Genomic DNA, 16,621 nt, shown 5'->3' with positions numbered 1-16,621 from the left:
ATAAAGAGAGACAACACAACACTACATAAAGAGAGACACCACAACACTACATAAAGAGAGACAACACAACACTACATAAAGAGAGACACCACAACACTACATAAAGAGAGACCTGAGACAACACAACACTACATAAAGAGAGACAACACAACACTACATAAAGAGAGACCTGAGACAACACAACACTACATAAAGAGAGACAACACAACACTACATAAAGAGAGACACCACAACACTACATAAAGAGAGACAACACAACACTACATAAAGAGAGACACCACAACACTACATAAAGAGAGACCTGAGACAACACAACACTACATAAAGAGAGACAACACAACACTACATAAAGAGAGACACCACTACACTACATAAAGAGAGACAACACAACACTACATAAAGAGAGACCTGAGACAACACAACACTACATAAAGAGAGACAACACAACACTACATAAAGAGAGACAACACAACACTACATAAAGAGAGACAACACAACACTACATAAAGAGAGACAACACAACACTACATAAAGAGCGACAACACTACATAAAGAGAGACAACACAACACTACATAAAGAGAGACCCAAGTCAACAACACAGCATGGTAGCAACACATGACAACACAGCATGGCAGCAACACATGACAACACAGCATGGTAGTAACACATGACAACACAGCATGGCAGCAACACATGACAGCACAGCATGGTAGCAACAAATGACAACACAGCATGGCAGCAACACATGACAACACAGCATGGCTGCAACACATGACAACACAGCATGGTAGCAACACATGACAACACAGTATGGCAGCAAAACACATGACAACACAGCATGGCAGCAACACATGGCAACACAGCATGGTAGCAACACATGACAGCACAGCATGGTAGCAACACAACATGACAACACAGCATGGTAGCAACACATGACAACACAGCATGGTAGCAACACATGACAACACAGTATGGCAGCAAAACACATGACAACACAGCATGGCAGCAACACATGGCAACACAGCATGGTAGCAACACATGACAGCACAGCATGGTAGCAACACAACATGACAACACAGCATGGTAGCAACACATGACAACACAGCATGGCAGCAACACATCACAACACAGCATGGTAGCAACACATGACAACACAGCATGGTAACAACACATGACAACATAGCATGGCAGCAACACATGACAACACAGCATGGTAGCAACACATGACAACATAGCATGGTAGCAACACATGACAACACAGCATGGTAGCAACACATGACAACACAGCATGGCTGCAACACATGACAACACAGCATGGTAGCAACACAACATGACAACACAACATGGTAGCAGCACATGACAACATAGCATGGTAGCAACACATGACAACACAGCATGGTAGCATAACATAACAACACAGCATGGCTGCAACACATGACAACACAGCATGGCAGCATACACAACATGACAACAACATGGTAGCAACACAACATGACAACACAACATGGTAGCAGCATATGACAACATAGCATGGTAGCAACACATGACAACAAGGCATGGTAGCAACACATGACAACACAGCATTGCAGCAACACATGACAACACAGCATGGCAGCAACACATGACAACACAGCATGGTAGCAACACATGACAGCACATCATGGCAGCAACACATGACAGCACATCATGGCAGCAACACATGACAACACAGCATGGTAGCAACACAACATGACAACACATCATGGCAGCAACACATGACAACACAGCATGGTAGCAACACATGACAACAACATGGTAGCAGCACATGACAACACAGCATGGTATCAACACAACATGACAACACATCATGGCAGCAACACATGACAACACAGCATGGCAGCAACACATGACAACACAGCATGGTAGCAACACAACATGACAACAACATGGTAGCAACACAACATGACAACACAGCATGGTAGCAACACATGACAACACAGCATGGTAGCAACACATGACAACACAGCATGGTAGCAACACAACATGACAACACAGCATGGCAGCAACACATGACAACACAGCATGGTAGCAACACAACATGACAACACAGCATGGTAGCAACACAACATGACAACAACATGGTAGCAACACAACATGGTAGCAGCACAAAACATGGTACAAACATTATTGGGCACAGACAACAGCACAAAGGGCAAGAAGGTAGAGACAACAATACATCACACAAAGCACAACTGTCAGTAAGAGTGTCCATGATTGAGTCTTTGAGTGATTGAGTCTTGTTTCAGTTAAAGAGCCGCGAAACATTGACTAATCAAGACATATTCTAGTCTCTCATTTAAACATCTCACTCCTGTCTCTTGTTTCAGTTAAAGAGCCGTGGAACATTGACTAAACAATACATATTCTAGTCTCTCATTTAAACATCTCACTCCTGTCTCTTGTTTCAGTGAAAACGTGCGGATCGACACTCCAGGGTCCATCGGGGACGTTCACCTCTCCCAATTTCCCCATCCAGTACGAGAGTAATTCCCACTGTGTGTGGATTATCACTGCTAGTAACCCCAATAAGGTATGGTTTATATACTTAGGCCTTTACCTGTCAGCTCACTCCTAGCCTCTCCTAGTCTCTCCTAGGCTCTCCTAGTCTCTCCTATGCTCTCCTAGTCTCTCCTAGTCTCTCCTAGTCTCTCCCAGTCTCTACTATGCTCTCCCAGTCTCTCCTAGTCTCTCCTAGTCTCTCCTAGTCTCTCCTGGCCTCTCCCGGTCTTTCCCAGTCTCTCCTACTCTCTCCTATGCTCTCCTAGACTCTCCTAGTCTCGCCCAGCCTCTCCCAGTCTCTCCTAGTTTCCCCTAGTCTCTCCCAGTGTCTCCTAGTCTCTCCCAGTCTATCCAGTCTCTCCTAGTCTCTCCTAGTCTCTCCTAGTCTCTCCCAGTCTCTACTATGCTCTCCCAGTCTCTCCTAGTCTCTCCTAGTCTCTCCTAGTCTCGCCCAGCCTCTCCCAGTCTCTCCTAGTTTCCCCTAGTCTCTCCCAGTGTCTCCTAGTCTCTCCCAGTCTATCCAGTCTCTCCTAGTCTCTCCTAGTCTCTCCTATGCTCTCCCAGTCTCTCCTAGTTTCTCCCAGTCTCTCCTAGTCTCTCCTATGATCTCCTAGTCTCTCCTAGTTTCTCCCAGTCTCTCATAGTCTCTCCTATGATCTCCTAGTCTCTCCTAGTCTCTCCTAGTTTCTCCCATGTCTCTCATTGACATTGAAGTCATTATCTACGCTTCACATTATCATGTGTTAGCTAACGTTACCTAACGTCATTAGGATAATTATGCACTGTTCCTGCATTGCTAATTCAACACACTGCAGGCATAGGCCGCATCACAAAAGGCACCATTTTCCCTATTTAGTGCACTACGTTTGACCAGTGGCCATTTGGTAAAGTGCACTATATAAAGAATAGAGTACACTGTGGGACGCTGCGCTGTCCTGTCCCCAAAGCACAGACACTACAAGGTCCTAGAGAACAACAGAAGCATGTTGCCGTCATGTTTCGCTGTTGGCATTCGACAGGAATGTGACACGCGTGGCATTTTTAAAGCTTTAATCTGAGCTCCGTGTGGACGAGGTAGAAATACACAACCTTTTTCTTCATTCACATTAAGCTTCCCTGCATGTGTCTCGTTATGTGTTAAAAGCTTCCCTGCATGTGTCATGTTATATGTTAAAAGCTTCCCTGCATGTGTCATGTTATATGTTAAAAGCTTCCCTGCATGTGTCCCGTTATATCTTAAAAGCTTCCCTGCATGTATCATGTTATATGTTAAAAGCTTCCCTGCATGTGTCATGTTATATGTTAAAAGCTTCCCTGCATGTATCATGTTATATGTTAAAAGCTTCCCTGCATGTGTCATGTTATATGTTAAAAGCTTCCCTGCATGTATCATGTTATATGTTAAAAGCTTCCCTGCATGTGTCATGTTATATGTTAAAAGCTTCCCTGCATGTATCATGTTACATTTGGTTGTGTGTATGGTTAAATAAAGGGAGGAGAGTAGCTCGGTCACGGTCAGCTACGATGCATCCCAAATAGCAACCTATTCCCTACCTAGTGCATTACATTTCATCAGGGCCCATATGGTTCTGGTCAGAAGTTGTGCACTGTATATATATAGAAAATAGGATGCTAATTGGGATGCATCGTAGGTGACTGTGACCAGAAGATTCATAAAAAGGGAAGACAGAGAGGCAATTCATTATTTCAGTCAATAAGTTCATCTCAAATTGCATCTTTGCATGATTGCTTCTCAGTATTTGATTTGTGTTCTGAGGGGGATTGTCAAATCCATGCCATTAGCAATCTATAAAGTCCTCCCTGAAGAGCATTTGCAGTGCTTCTGGTGCCGAACAATTCAGGGCCTTGCTTTTGGTGAGAGACAACACACACTCTACTTGACGAAATGCATCCGTTTTGACAGGACTTGTTAGGATTCATTTGGTTTCTTTGTTGTGCCGTCGAATTGTCTTTCACTCATTGTGAACCGAAAAGCGATGTGGGCGGATATTTAGTAAACATCAGAAAATGACTTGAATGAATATGATTCCGAACACTCTCCCAAAGGTGTGTTTGATGCGAATCAGCAGCTGCCAGTACGTCTGTTTATGAACGTGATGTGAGGTAAATGTGGAACGATTCTCCGGTCACATACTGTGACTTGATGATGTAATAGCAGTGCATACAGTGCAGTAGCTGGGTGGGATTGTGCTTCTGTTATCTCCTCTAAAGCTTTCTGTCAGCGGTGGATTAGCTGTCGTTTTACCAGATACCACGTCCTATTGTACAGCCAATCAAATGAACACATTGTTTATTTCTGCTGTCTAAAAAAGTTAAATAAAGCGATGCGTTCATGATTTTGTTGTCCAATGAATAATGATGTGTATATAATATAATAATATAAATATATATATATCATATCATATTATAATATAAATGAGTGGAAAATACGTTGTCAGTATATGTTGTAAATGGGTTTACTTCCAACAGGTTATCCAGGTCAACTTTGAGGAGTTTGACATGGAGATCGGCTATGACTCATTAACCATCGGAGACGGAGGGCAAGTTGGAGACTCAAGAACTATAATACAAGTGTAGGTATTATACTTGAATTATCCTCGGATCCCACAACCACATCTAGCTGTGAGATTACACTTAAATAAACATGTGTGTTGTTCGATGGTTCAATTAAGTCCACTTACATTCCACGTTGTTTTTAAAATGTTAATATTAACTCTATAACTAATTTACATATGTGTTGTTCGATGACTCAATTAAGTCCACTTACATTCCACGTGGTTTTAAAATGTTAATATTAACTCTATAACTAATTTACATATGTGTTGTTCGATGACTCAATTAAGTCCACTTACATTCCACGTTGTTTTAAAATGTTAATATTAACTCTATAACTAATTAACATATGTGTTGTTCGAGGGTTCAATTAAGTCCACTTACATTCCACGTTGTTATAAAATGTTAATATTAACTCTATGACTAATTAACATATGTGTTGTTTGATGGTTCAATTAAGTCCACTTACATTCCACGTTGTTTTAAAATGTTAATATTAACTCTATAACTAATTTACATATGTGTTGTTCGATGACTCAATTAAGTCCACTTACATTCCACGTTGTTTTAAAATGTTAATATTAACTCTATAACTAATTTACATATGTGTTGTTTGATGGTTCAATTAAGTCCACTTACATTCCACGTTGTTTTTAAAATGTTAATATTAACTCTATAACTAATTAACATATGTGTTGTTCGAGGGTTCAATTAAGTCCACTTACATTCCACGTTGTTTTAAAATGTTAATATTAACTCTATAACTAATTAACATATGTGTTGTTCGATGACTCAATGAAGTCCACCTACATTCCACGTTGTTTTAAAATGTTAATATTAACTCTATAACTAATTAACATATGTGTTGTTCGATGACTCAATTAAGTCCACTTACATTCCACGTTGTTTTAAAATGTTAATATTAACTCTATAACTAATTAACATATGTGTTGTTCGAGGGTTCAATTAAGTCCACTTACATTCCACGTTGTTATAAAATGTTAACTCTATAACTAATTAACATATGTGTTGTTTGATGGTTCAATTAAGTCCACTTACATTCCACGTTGTTTTAAAATGTTAATATTAACTCTATAACTAATTTACATATGTGTTGTTCGATGACTCAATTAAGTCCACTTACATTCCACGTTGTTTTAAAATGTTAATATTAACTCTATAACTAATTTACATATGTGTTGTTTGATGGTTCAATTAAGTCCACTTACATTCCACGTTGTTTTTAAAATGTTAATATTAACTCTATAACTAATTAACATATGTGTTGTTCGAGGGTTCAATTAAGTCCACTTACATTCCACGTTGTTTTAAAATGTTAATATTAACTCTATAACTAATTAACATATGTATTGTTCGATGACTCAATGAAGTCCACCTACATTCCACGTTGTTTTAAAATGTTAATATTAACTCTATAACTAATTAACATATGTGTTGTTCGATGACTCAATGAAGTCCACCTACATTCCACGTTGTTATAATTTTTTTATTTAACTCTAACTAATAAACATGTTTGTTGTTTACAATAATGACTTATCATCAAGTTTCTCTTACATGCCTGGTTGTATAAAAAAGTAAAATAGCTTTTAAGATAACCCTGTCTCTTATTTCTGTTTTTGTATTTAACCTTTATTTGGACAGATAAGTCAATTAAGAACAGATTCTTATTTACGATTACAACCGATCTGATTGGCTGTAGGGCAGTATTGTGACGGGCCATTGGTTGTATTGTGCTCTTATCTGCAGCCTGACAGGTAGCTTCGTGCCTGACCTTATTGTCAGCATGTCCCATCAAATGTGGCTGCACCTTCAGTCTGATGAGAGCGTGGGATCAATCGGCTTCAAGATCAACTATAAAGGTACAAACACTATCAAACTCTTTAACCCTAGACACAGTATACAGTCCTCCTCTGTGCTGATAACGATAACATGTTGAGATACAAACACTATCAAACTCTTTAACCCTAGACACAGTATACAGTCCTCCTCTGTGCTGATAACGATAACATGTTGAGATACAGACACTATCAACCAACCTTAGCCCATGCCTGTCCCAGACCTAGCACCCAGCCCCTATCCCCAGCCCCCAGCCCCTATCCCCAGTCTCTATCCCCAGCCCCTATCCCCAGCCCCTATCCCCAGCCCTTATCCTCAGCCCCTATCCCCAGCCCCTATCCCCAGCACCAATCCCCAGCCCTTATCCCCAGCCCTTATCCCCAGCCCCTATCCCCAGCCCCTATCCCCAGCCCCTATCCCCAGCCCTTATCCCCAGCCACTAGCCCCAGCCCCTATCCCAAGCCCTTATCCCCAGCCCCTATCCCCAGCCCCTATCCCCAGCCCCTATCCCCAGCCCTTATCCCCAGCCCCTATCCCCGGCGCCTATCCCCAGCCGTTATCCCCAGCCCCTATCCCCAGCGCCTATCCCAGCACCGTCCCCAGCCCCTATCTCCAGCACTGTCCCCAGCCCCTAGCCCCCAGCCCCTATCCCCAGCCCTTATCCCCAGCCCTTATCCCCAGCGCCTATCCCCAGCCCCTATCCCCAGTGCCTATCCCCAGCGCCTATCCCCAGCGCCTATCCCCAGGCCCTATCCCCAGCGCCTATCCCCAGCACCGACCCCAGCACCGTCCCCAGCCCCTATCCCCAGCCCCTATCCCCAACACCTATCCCCAACCCCTATCCCCAGCCCCTATCCCCAACCCCTATCCCCAGCACCGTCCCCATTCCCTATCCCCAGTACCTATCCCCAGCACCGTTCCCAGCACCGACCCCAGCACCTATCCCCAGCCCCTATCCCCAGCACCTATCCCCAGCCCCTATCCCCAGCGCCTATCCCCAGCACCTATCCATCCTAAACCTGACCCAGGACCAGCCTACCTCCATCCCAGACCTGGCCCAGGACCAGACTACCTCCATCCCAGACCTGGCCCAGGACTAGACTACCTCCATCCCAGACCTGGCCCAGGACCAGACCCATTCCATCCCAGACCTGGCCCAGCACCAGATTACCTCCATCCTAGACCTGGCCCAGGACCAGACCTGGCCCAGCACCAGACTACCTCCATCCCAGACCTGTCCCAGCACCAGACCACCTCCATCCCAGACCTGTCCCAGCACCAGACCACCTCCATCCCAGACCTGTCCCAGCACCAGACCACCTCCATCCCAGACCTGGCCCAGGACCAGACTACCTCCATCCCAGACCTGGCCCAGGACCAGACCTTCTCCATCCCAGGACCAGACCTTCTCCATCCCAGACCTGGCCCAGCACCAGCCTACCTCCATCCCAGACCTGGCCCAGCACCAGCCTACCTCCATCCCAGACCTGTCCCAGCACCAGACCACCTCCATCCCAGATCTGGCCCAGGACCAGACTACCTCCATCCCAGACCTGGCCCAGGACCAGACCACCTCCATCCCAGACCTGGCCCAGGACCAGACTACCCCCATCCCAGACCTGGCCCAGGACCAGACCACCTCTATCCCAGACCTGGCCCAGGACCAGACTACCTCCATCCCAGACCTGGCCCAGGACCAGACCACCTCCATCCCAGACCTGGCCCAGGACCAGACTACCTCCATCCCAGACCTGGCCCAGGACCAGACTACCTCCATCCCAGACCTGGCTCAGGACCAGACTACCTCCATCCCAGGACCAGACCTTCTCCATCCCAGACCTGTCCCAGGACCAGACCTTCTCCATCCCAGACCTGACCCAGGACCAGACTACCTCCATCCCAGACCTGGCCCAGGACCAGACTACCTCCATCCCAGACCTGGCCCAGGACCAGACCTTCTCCATCCCAGACCTGGCCCAGGACCTGCCTTCCTCCATCCCAGGACCAGACCTTCTCCATCCCAGACCTGGCCCAGGACCAGACCTTCTCCATCCCAGACATGGCCCAGGACCAGCCTACCTCCATCCCAGGACCAGACCTTCTCCATCCCAGACCTGGCCCAGGACCAGACCTTCTCCATCCCATACCTGGCCCAGGACCAGCCTACCTCCATCCCATGACCAGACAATCTCCATCCCAGACCTGGCCCAGGACCAGACCTTCTCCATCCAGACCTGGCCCAGGACTAGCCTACCTCCATCCCAGGACCTTCTCCATCCCAGACCTGGCCCAGGACCAGACCTTTTCCATCCCATACCTGTCCCAGGACCAGACCTTCTCCATCCCATACCTGTCCCAGGACCAGACCTTCTCCATCCCAGACCTGACCCAGGACCAGACTACCTCCATCCCAGACCTGGCCCAGGACTAGCCTACCTCCATCCCAGGACCAGACCTTCTCCATCCCAGACCTGGCCCAGGACCAGACCTTCTCCATCCCAGACCTGGCCCAGGACCAGCCTACCTCCATCCCAGGACCATCCCAGACCTGGCCCAGCACCAGAGACCCTATGAGACAGATACTATCAGTATCAAACAGATAAAGGACTAACATTTGACTCATCCCTGTCTCTTTCTCTGACAGAGATTGATAAGGAGAGTTGTGGGGACCCAGGCACACCTCTGTATGGCTTCCAGGAGGGCAGCGGGTTTCTGAACGGGAACGTGCTGCGGTTCGAGTGCCAGTTTGGCTTCGAGCTGATTGGAGAGAGGATGATCACCTGTCAGAACAACAACCAATGGTCTGCTAACATCCCCATTTGCATATGTGAGTATCTGGACTTGCAGAGTATGGAGAGTATGTTCATTGTTTGAAATTCCATGTTAAAAAGCACAGTCATTCTGTGGAATATGTTTTTATTAAAATAAGTAAGGAAATACATTAATACACTTTTCAGGTTTATGTCCCATACGTAACAGAGTAGACCTGTTAGGAAAACCCTCCCATGCTGCCTCGGTGGAATACCTTAATGAACATATGAATATGCGAACATAAACATTTATACACCTAACCCACTCCTTTTTCCTACTCCCACAGTCCCATGTTTCTCCAACTTCACGGCGGCCGTGGGCACTGTGCTGTCCCCTGACTACCCAGAGGGCTATGGGAACAACCTGAACTGTGTGTGGATCATCATCTCTGAACCAGGCAGCCGGATCCACCTGGCCTTCAACGACTTTGACCTGGAGCCTCCATACGACTTCCTCACCGTGAAAGACGGAGACCAGGTAATGGATTGATTGAGACCAGGTAATGGATTGATTGAGACCAGGTAATGGATTGATTGAGACCAGGTAATGGATTGATTGAGACCAGGTAATAGATTGATTGAGACCAGGTAATGGATTGATTGAGACTAGGTAATGGATTGATTGAGACCAGGTAATGGATTAATTGAGACCAGGTAATGGATTGATTGAGACCAGGTAATAGATTGATTGAGACCAGGTAATAGATTGATTCAGACCAGGTGATGGATTGATTGAGACCAGGTAATGGATTGATTGAGACCAGGTAATGGATTGATTGAGACCAGGTAATAGATTGATTGAGACCAGGTAATAGATTGATTGAGACTAGGTAATGGATTGATTGAGACTAGGTAATGGATTGATTGAGACCAGGTAATGGATTAATTGAGACCAGGTAATGGATTGATTGAGACTAGGTAATAGATTGATTGAGACCAGGTAATAGATTGATTGAGACCAGGTAATAGATTGATTGAGACCAGGTAATGGATTGATTGAGACCAGGTAATAGATTGATTGAGACCAGGTAATAGATTGATTGAGACCAGGTAATGGATTGATTGAGACCAGGTAATGAATTGATTGAGACCAGGTAATGGATTGATTGAGACCAGCTAATGGATTGATTGAGACCAGGTAATGGATTGATTGAGACCAGGTAATGAATTGATTGAGACCAGGTAATGAATTGATTGAGACCAGGTAATGGATTGATTGAGACCAGCTAATGGATTGATTGAGACCAGGTAATGGATTGATTGAGACCAGGTAATATATTGATTGAGACCAGGTAATGGATTGATTGAGACCAGGTAATGGATTGATTGAGACCAGGTAATGGATTGATTGAGACCAGGTAATGGATTGATTGAGACCAGGTAATGGATTGATTGAGACCAGGTAATGGATTGATTGAGACCAGGTAATAGATTGATTGAGACCAGGTAATAGATTGATTGAGACCAGGTAATGGATTGATTGAGACTAGGTAATAGATTGATTGAGACCAGGTAATAGATTGATTGAGACTAGGTAATAGATTGATTGAGACTAGGTAATAGATTGATTGAGACTAGGTAATAGATTGATTGAGACCAGGTAATAGATTGATTGAGACCAGGTAATAGATTAATTGATTGATAATTGATTGAGTAGCTAGTAAAAGGGGAAGGGCATCATGGAGGTTTTTAAATCACTCTTAAAAACCCACTGTTTTAGCTTAGCCTGAAATCTTCCTAGCTTTATGTTAGTGGTTTCATACAGCCTTTCTGGGACTTTAGGTTTATTTTAGCTGAACGCTTATTTCCTCTTGGTTTGTGGTTAGTTCTTTCATTTTCTTGTTTCACCAAAAATGTTGTGTTGTTTAAGTGTATCATTTCTTTGAATAGTGTTGTGTTGTTTAAATGCCCCCCCCCCCCCCTTTAAATAACGTTTCCACACGATGTGGTCGTACCAGACGGGCTCGTCCATCCTGGGGAGGTACTCGGGAGCCGAGGTGCCGTCTCACTTCACCTCCAACAGTAACATACTCCAGCTGGAGTTCCAGGCTGACCACTCCATGTCCGGAAGAGGATTCAACATCACCTACAGCAGTCAGTACCCTGCTCTACTATGACCTCACCATGTCCTTACGACGCACGTTGGTTTTATTTTCTTTGTTGTTGGGAGAGAGAAGCCGTTGATGAACCAAGTGTACGGTCTTGTGAGTCACTGTAAACCCCACTGGTAAAAACACGTGTTGAATTAGCGTTCGTTCAGTGTCACACTGTTGCAAAGGCTGTACCGTCGTTACATGTGTCATGCGTCTCTGACCGTTTGGTCACCGAAAGGATGCTGGTTTGGAATATTTGAGGTGAAAAGGTGAAAGATCTGTCGATGTGCCCTTGAGCAAGACACTTATCCCAAATTTGCTGTTGGTGCACTAATTCAATTCAATTCAATTCAATTCAAGGGGCTTTATTGGCATGGGAAACATGTGTTAACATTGCCAAAGCAAGTGAGGTAGATAATATTATTATAAAATTAACAGTAAACATTACACATACAGAAGTTTCAAAACAATGCTACTATGGCTGACCCTGTAAAACAACACCTATCATACTACTATGGCTGACCCTGTAGAACAACACCTATCATACTACTATGGCTGACCCTGTAAAACAACACCTATCATACTACTATGACTGACCCTGTAAAACAACACCTATCATACTACTATGACTGACCCTGTAAAACAACACCTATCATACTACTATGGCTGATCCTGTACAACAACACCTATCATACTACTATGGCTGACCCTGTACAACAACACCTATCATACTACTATGACTGACCCTGTAAAACAACACATTTCACTCCAGTGGATGGGGAAACTTGTATGTATATAAAAATATATATATACAGTGCCTTGCGAAAGTATTCGGCCCCCTTGAACTTTGCGACCTTTTGCCACATTTCAGGCTTCAAACATAAAGATATAAAACTGTATTTTTTTGTGAAGAATCAACAACAAGTGGGACACAATCATGAAGTGGAACGACATTTATTGGATATTTCAAACTTTTTTAACAAATCAAAAACTGAAAAATTGGGCGTGCAAAATTATTCAGCCCCTTTACTTTCAGTGCAGCAAACTCTCTCCAGAAGTTCAGTGAGGATCTCTGAATGATCCAATGTTGACCTAAATGACTAATGATGATAAATACAATCCACCTGTGTGTAATCAAGTCTCCGTATAAATGCACCTGCACTGTGATAGTCTCAGAGGTCCGTTAAAAGCGCAGAGAGCATCATGAAGAACAAGGAACACATCAGGCAGGTCCGAGATACTGTTGTGAAGAAGTTTAAAGCCGGATTTGGATACAAAAAGATTTCCCAAGCTTTAAACATCCCAAGGAGCACTGTGCAAGCGATAATATTGAAATGGAAGGAGTATCAGACCACTGCAAATCTACCAAGACCTGGCTATCCCTCTAAACTTTCAGCTCATACAAGGAGAAGACTGATCAGAGATGCAGCCAAGAGGCCCATGATCATTCTGGATGAACTGCAGAGATCTACAGCTGAGGTGGGAGACTCTGTCCATAGGACAACAATCAGTTGTATATTGCACAAATCTGGCCTTTATGGAAGAGTGGCAAGAAGAAAGCCATTTCTTAAAGATATCCATAAAAAGTGTTGTTTAAAGTTTGCCACAAGCCACCTGGGAGACACACCAAACATGTGGAAGAAGGTGCTCTGGTCAGATGAAACCAAAATTGAACTTTTTGGCAACAATGCAAAACGTTATGTTTGGCGTAAAAGCAACACAGCTGAACACACCATCCCCACTGTCAAACATGGTGGTGGCAGCATCATGGTTTGGGCCTGCTTTTCTTCAGCAGGGACAGGGAAGATGGTTAAAATTGATGGGAAGAAGGATGGAGCCAAATACAGGACCATTCTGGAAGAAAACCTGATGGAGTCTGAAAAAGACCTGAGACTGGGACGGAGATTTGTCTTCCAACAAGACAATGATCCAAAACATAAAGCAAAATCTACAATGGAATGGTTCAAAAATAAACATATCCAGGTGTTAGAATGGCCAAGTCAAAGTCCAGACCTGAATCCAATCGAGAATCTGTGGAAAGAACTGAAAACTGCTGTTCACAAATGCTCTCCATCCAACCTCACTGAGCTCGAGCTGTTTTGCAAGGAGGAATGGGAAAAAATGTCAGTCTCTCGATGTGCAAAACTGATAGAGACATACCCCAAGCGACTTACAGCTGTAATCGCAGCAAAAGGTGGCGCTACAAAGTATTAACTTCAGGGAGCTGAATAATTTTGCACGCTCAATTTTTCAGGCTTGGTTTGTTAAAAAAGTTTGAAATATCCAATAAATGTCGTTCCACTTCATGATTGTGTCCCACTTGTTGTTGATTCTTCACAAAAAAATACAGTTTTATATCTTTATGTTTGAAGCCTGAAATGTGGCAAAAGGTCGCAAAGTTCAAGGGGGCCGAATACTTTCGCAAGGCACTGTATATATAATTATTTTTCAAACAAATGTACAGTCTTGTGTTTCATTGTATATCTTTATCTAACATCGTAGCTTCCGTATCAACTGCATGAATCAGTAAAACTCACAGGGCAGATAGATGTTGGATTAGTGTTGTGTCAACGTTCTATTGTAAAACAAACCTGTCAATGAAAACCCCCCCACTCCGTTGCCGGGCGTCTGTTTAACAGACGTGTCACACGCCTGACGTTGTTGAGATGTCATTGACGGCCATTTATACAGTATTGTAATTTGCTGCGTGTACGTAACGACAACTACGTTATGTGTGAGTTGCGATTCTACCGTACAAGCTGGATGAAATTGAGACGGCACGCGAACCGGCCCTCAGTTTCAATGGGAATGAAGATCCCAGGCTTGTTATATGGTTGAATACAATGACACCTTAGTGTCTGTTCTCCTCGGTCAAGGCAGTGCAGTCCCTTAGAGGAGGTATTGTGGTTCTGAGACCTACTGTAGGCAGCGGGAGCGGTTATCTTATCTTTTCACGCAAAGAAAGTTATCTTTTTTTTTTGCCACATTTCTTTCTGTCCTCCTTTTTGAAATGCCTTATTTCTCATCAGACATTATATATCATGTTCTCTCACTCTGTCTCTGTCTCTGTCTCTGTCTCTGTCTCTCTCTCTCTCTCTCTCTCTCTCTCTCTGTCTCTCTCTCTCTCTCTCTCTCCCTCTCTCTCTCCCTGTCTCTCTCTCTCTCTCTGTGTCTCTCTCTCTCTCTCTCTCTGTCTCTCTGTGTGTGTCTCTCTCTCTCTCTCTCTCTCTCTCTCTCTCTCTCTCTCTCTCTCTCTCTCTCTCTCTGTGTCTCTCTCTCTCCCTCTCTCTTTCTCTGTGTGTGTCTCTCTCTCTCTCTCTCTCTCTCTCTTTCAGCATTTGGCCACAACGAGTGTCCGGACCCAGGCGTCCCTCTGAACGCCAGACGGTTCGGGGACAGTTTCCAGCTGGGTAGCTCTGTCTCTGTGGTTTGTGAGGAGGGTTTCATCAAGACCCAGGGCACGGACACTTTCACCTGCCAGCTGGAAGGGGGCAAGGTCATGTGGAGCGGACCCATCCCTAAATGTGAAGGTAACAACGATTCATTATTCACACATTTCCATTGGATGGGGATAGTGATATCCTTCAGTTATACCGCACCAGAACCAGCTCTAAATGTGAAGGACTACAGAGGATGATTTGCTAAGTTATTTTACAGGATATTATGTGAGGAATAGAGAGCATGAATGGTTTTCTATCTATCAACTATGTATTGTTACGACCTCCTGTGACCTGTAAGTGTCTGATAACAGGGCTGTAGCCATAATAATAATTGTCGTAAGGCAGAGCGGACAATAATTTTTAGTTCAAGGGCCACGTCGGGAACTCCCCAAATTCAACGCAGTAATAGATGTTTAACCAATTTAGTTGTCAAAGTCAATTTGCAGGACAGAAAAGGGGCAGCTATTTCAAAAATATATAGGGACATTATAATTCCTCCATACTTTCTACATGGTTTTATAGTTCATCAAGTGCAAGCAGAAGTCGTTTTTTAAATTCCTAAATCCACAGAGGGAGAGAGGGAGGCAGTGATCTGCTATACTGTTAGAGATGTATCTACTGTAGAACCTCGTGTAGAGTCAGAGAGATGTATCTACTGTAGTAGAGGAGCCTCGTGTAGAGTCAGAGAGATGTATCTACTGTAGTAGAGGAGCCTCGTGTAGAGAGATGTATCTACTGTGGTAGAGGGACCTCGTGTAGAGTCAGAGAGATGTATCTACTGTAGTAGAGGAGCCTCGTGTAGAGAGATGTATCTACTGTAGTAGAGGAACCTCGTGTAGAGTCAGAGAGATGTATCTACTGTAGTAGAGGAGCCTCGTGTAGAGAGATGTATCTACTGTAGTAGAGGAACCTCGTGTAGAGTCAGAGAGATGTATCTACTGTAGTAGAGGAGCCTCGTGTAGAGAGATGTATCTACTGTAGTAGAGGAACCTCGTGTAGAGTCAGAGAGATGTATCTACTGTAGTAGAGGAACCTCGTGTAGAGTCAGAGAGATGTATCTACTGTAGTAGAGGGACCTCGTGTAGAGTCAGAGAGATGTATCTACTGTAGTAGAGGGACCTCGTGTAGAGTCAGAGAGATGTATCTACTGTAGTAGAGGAGCCTCGTGTAGAGTCAGAGAGATGTATCTACTGTTGTAGAGGAACCTTGTGTAGAGTCAGAGAGATGTATCTACTGTAGTAGAGGAGCCTCGTGTAGAGTCAGAGAGATATATCTACTGTTGTAGAGGAGCCTCGTGTAGAGAGATGT

At 44.3% G+C, this 16,621-nt stretch overlaps 1 protein-coding gene across 1 annotated transcript in view; it reads left to right on the top strand.

Annotated features, from left to right (window-relative positions):
- The window catches only part of LOC139405210 (CUB and sushi domain-containing protein 3-like), a gene marked incomplete at its 3' end in the record, with an annotated part of 429,588 nt that overhangs the window by 181,904 nt on the left and 231,063 nt on the right, over positions 1 to 16,621 (top strand). The window contains exons 10-16 of the mRNA XM_071147639.1: positions 2,449 to 2,570; positions 5,030 to 5,133; positions 6,881 to 6,993; positions 9,615 to 9,797; positions 10,068 to 10,258; positions 11,739 to 11,874; positions 15,209 to 15,403. Of these exons, the coding sequence (XP_071003740.1) occupies positions 2,449 to 2,570; positions 5,030 to 5,133; positions 6,881 to 6,993; positions 9,615 to 9,797; positions 10,068 to 10,258; positions 11,739 to 11,874; positions 15,209 to 15,403 (1,044 nt within the window). The remainder of the gene's footprint in view (positions 1 to 2,448; positions 2,571 to 5,029; positions 5,134 to 6,880; positions 6,994 to 9,614; positions 9,798 to 10,067; positions 10,259 to 11,738; positions 11,875 to 15,208; positions 15,404 to 16,621) is intronic.

Source organism: Oncorhynchus clarkii, unplaced genomic scaffold (assembly GCF_045791955.1).
Source record: "Oncorhynchus clarkii lewisi isolate Uvic-CL-2024 unplaced genomic scaffold, UVic_Ocla_1.0 unplaced_contig_6320_pilon_pilon, whole genome shotgun sequence".
NCBI lineage: Eukaryota > Metazoa > Chordata > Actinopteri > Salmoniformes > Salmonidae > Oncorhynchus > Oncorhynchus clarkii.
This window is presented reverse-complemented; position numbering and strand designations above follow the sequence as displayed.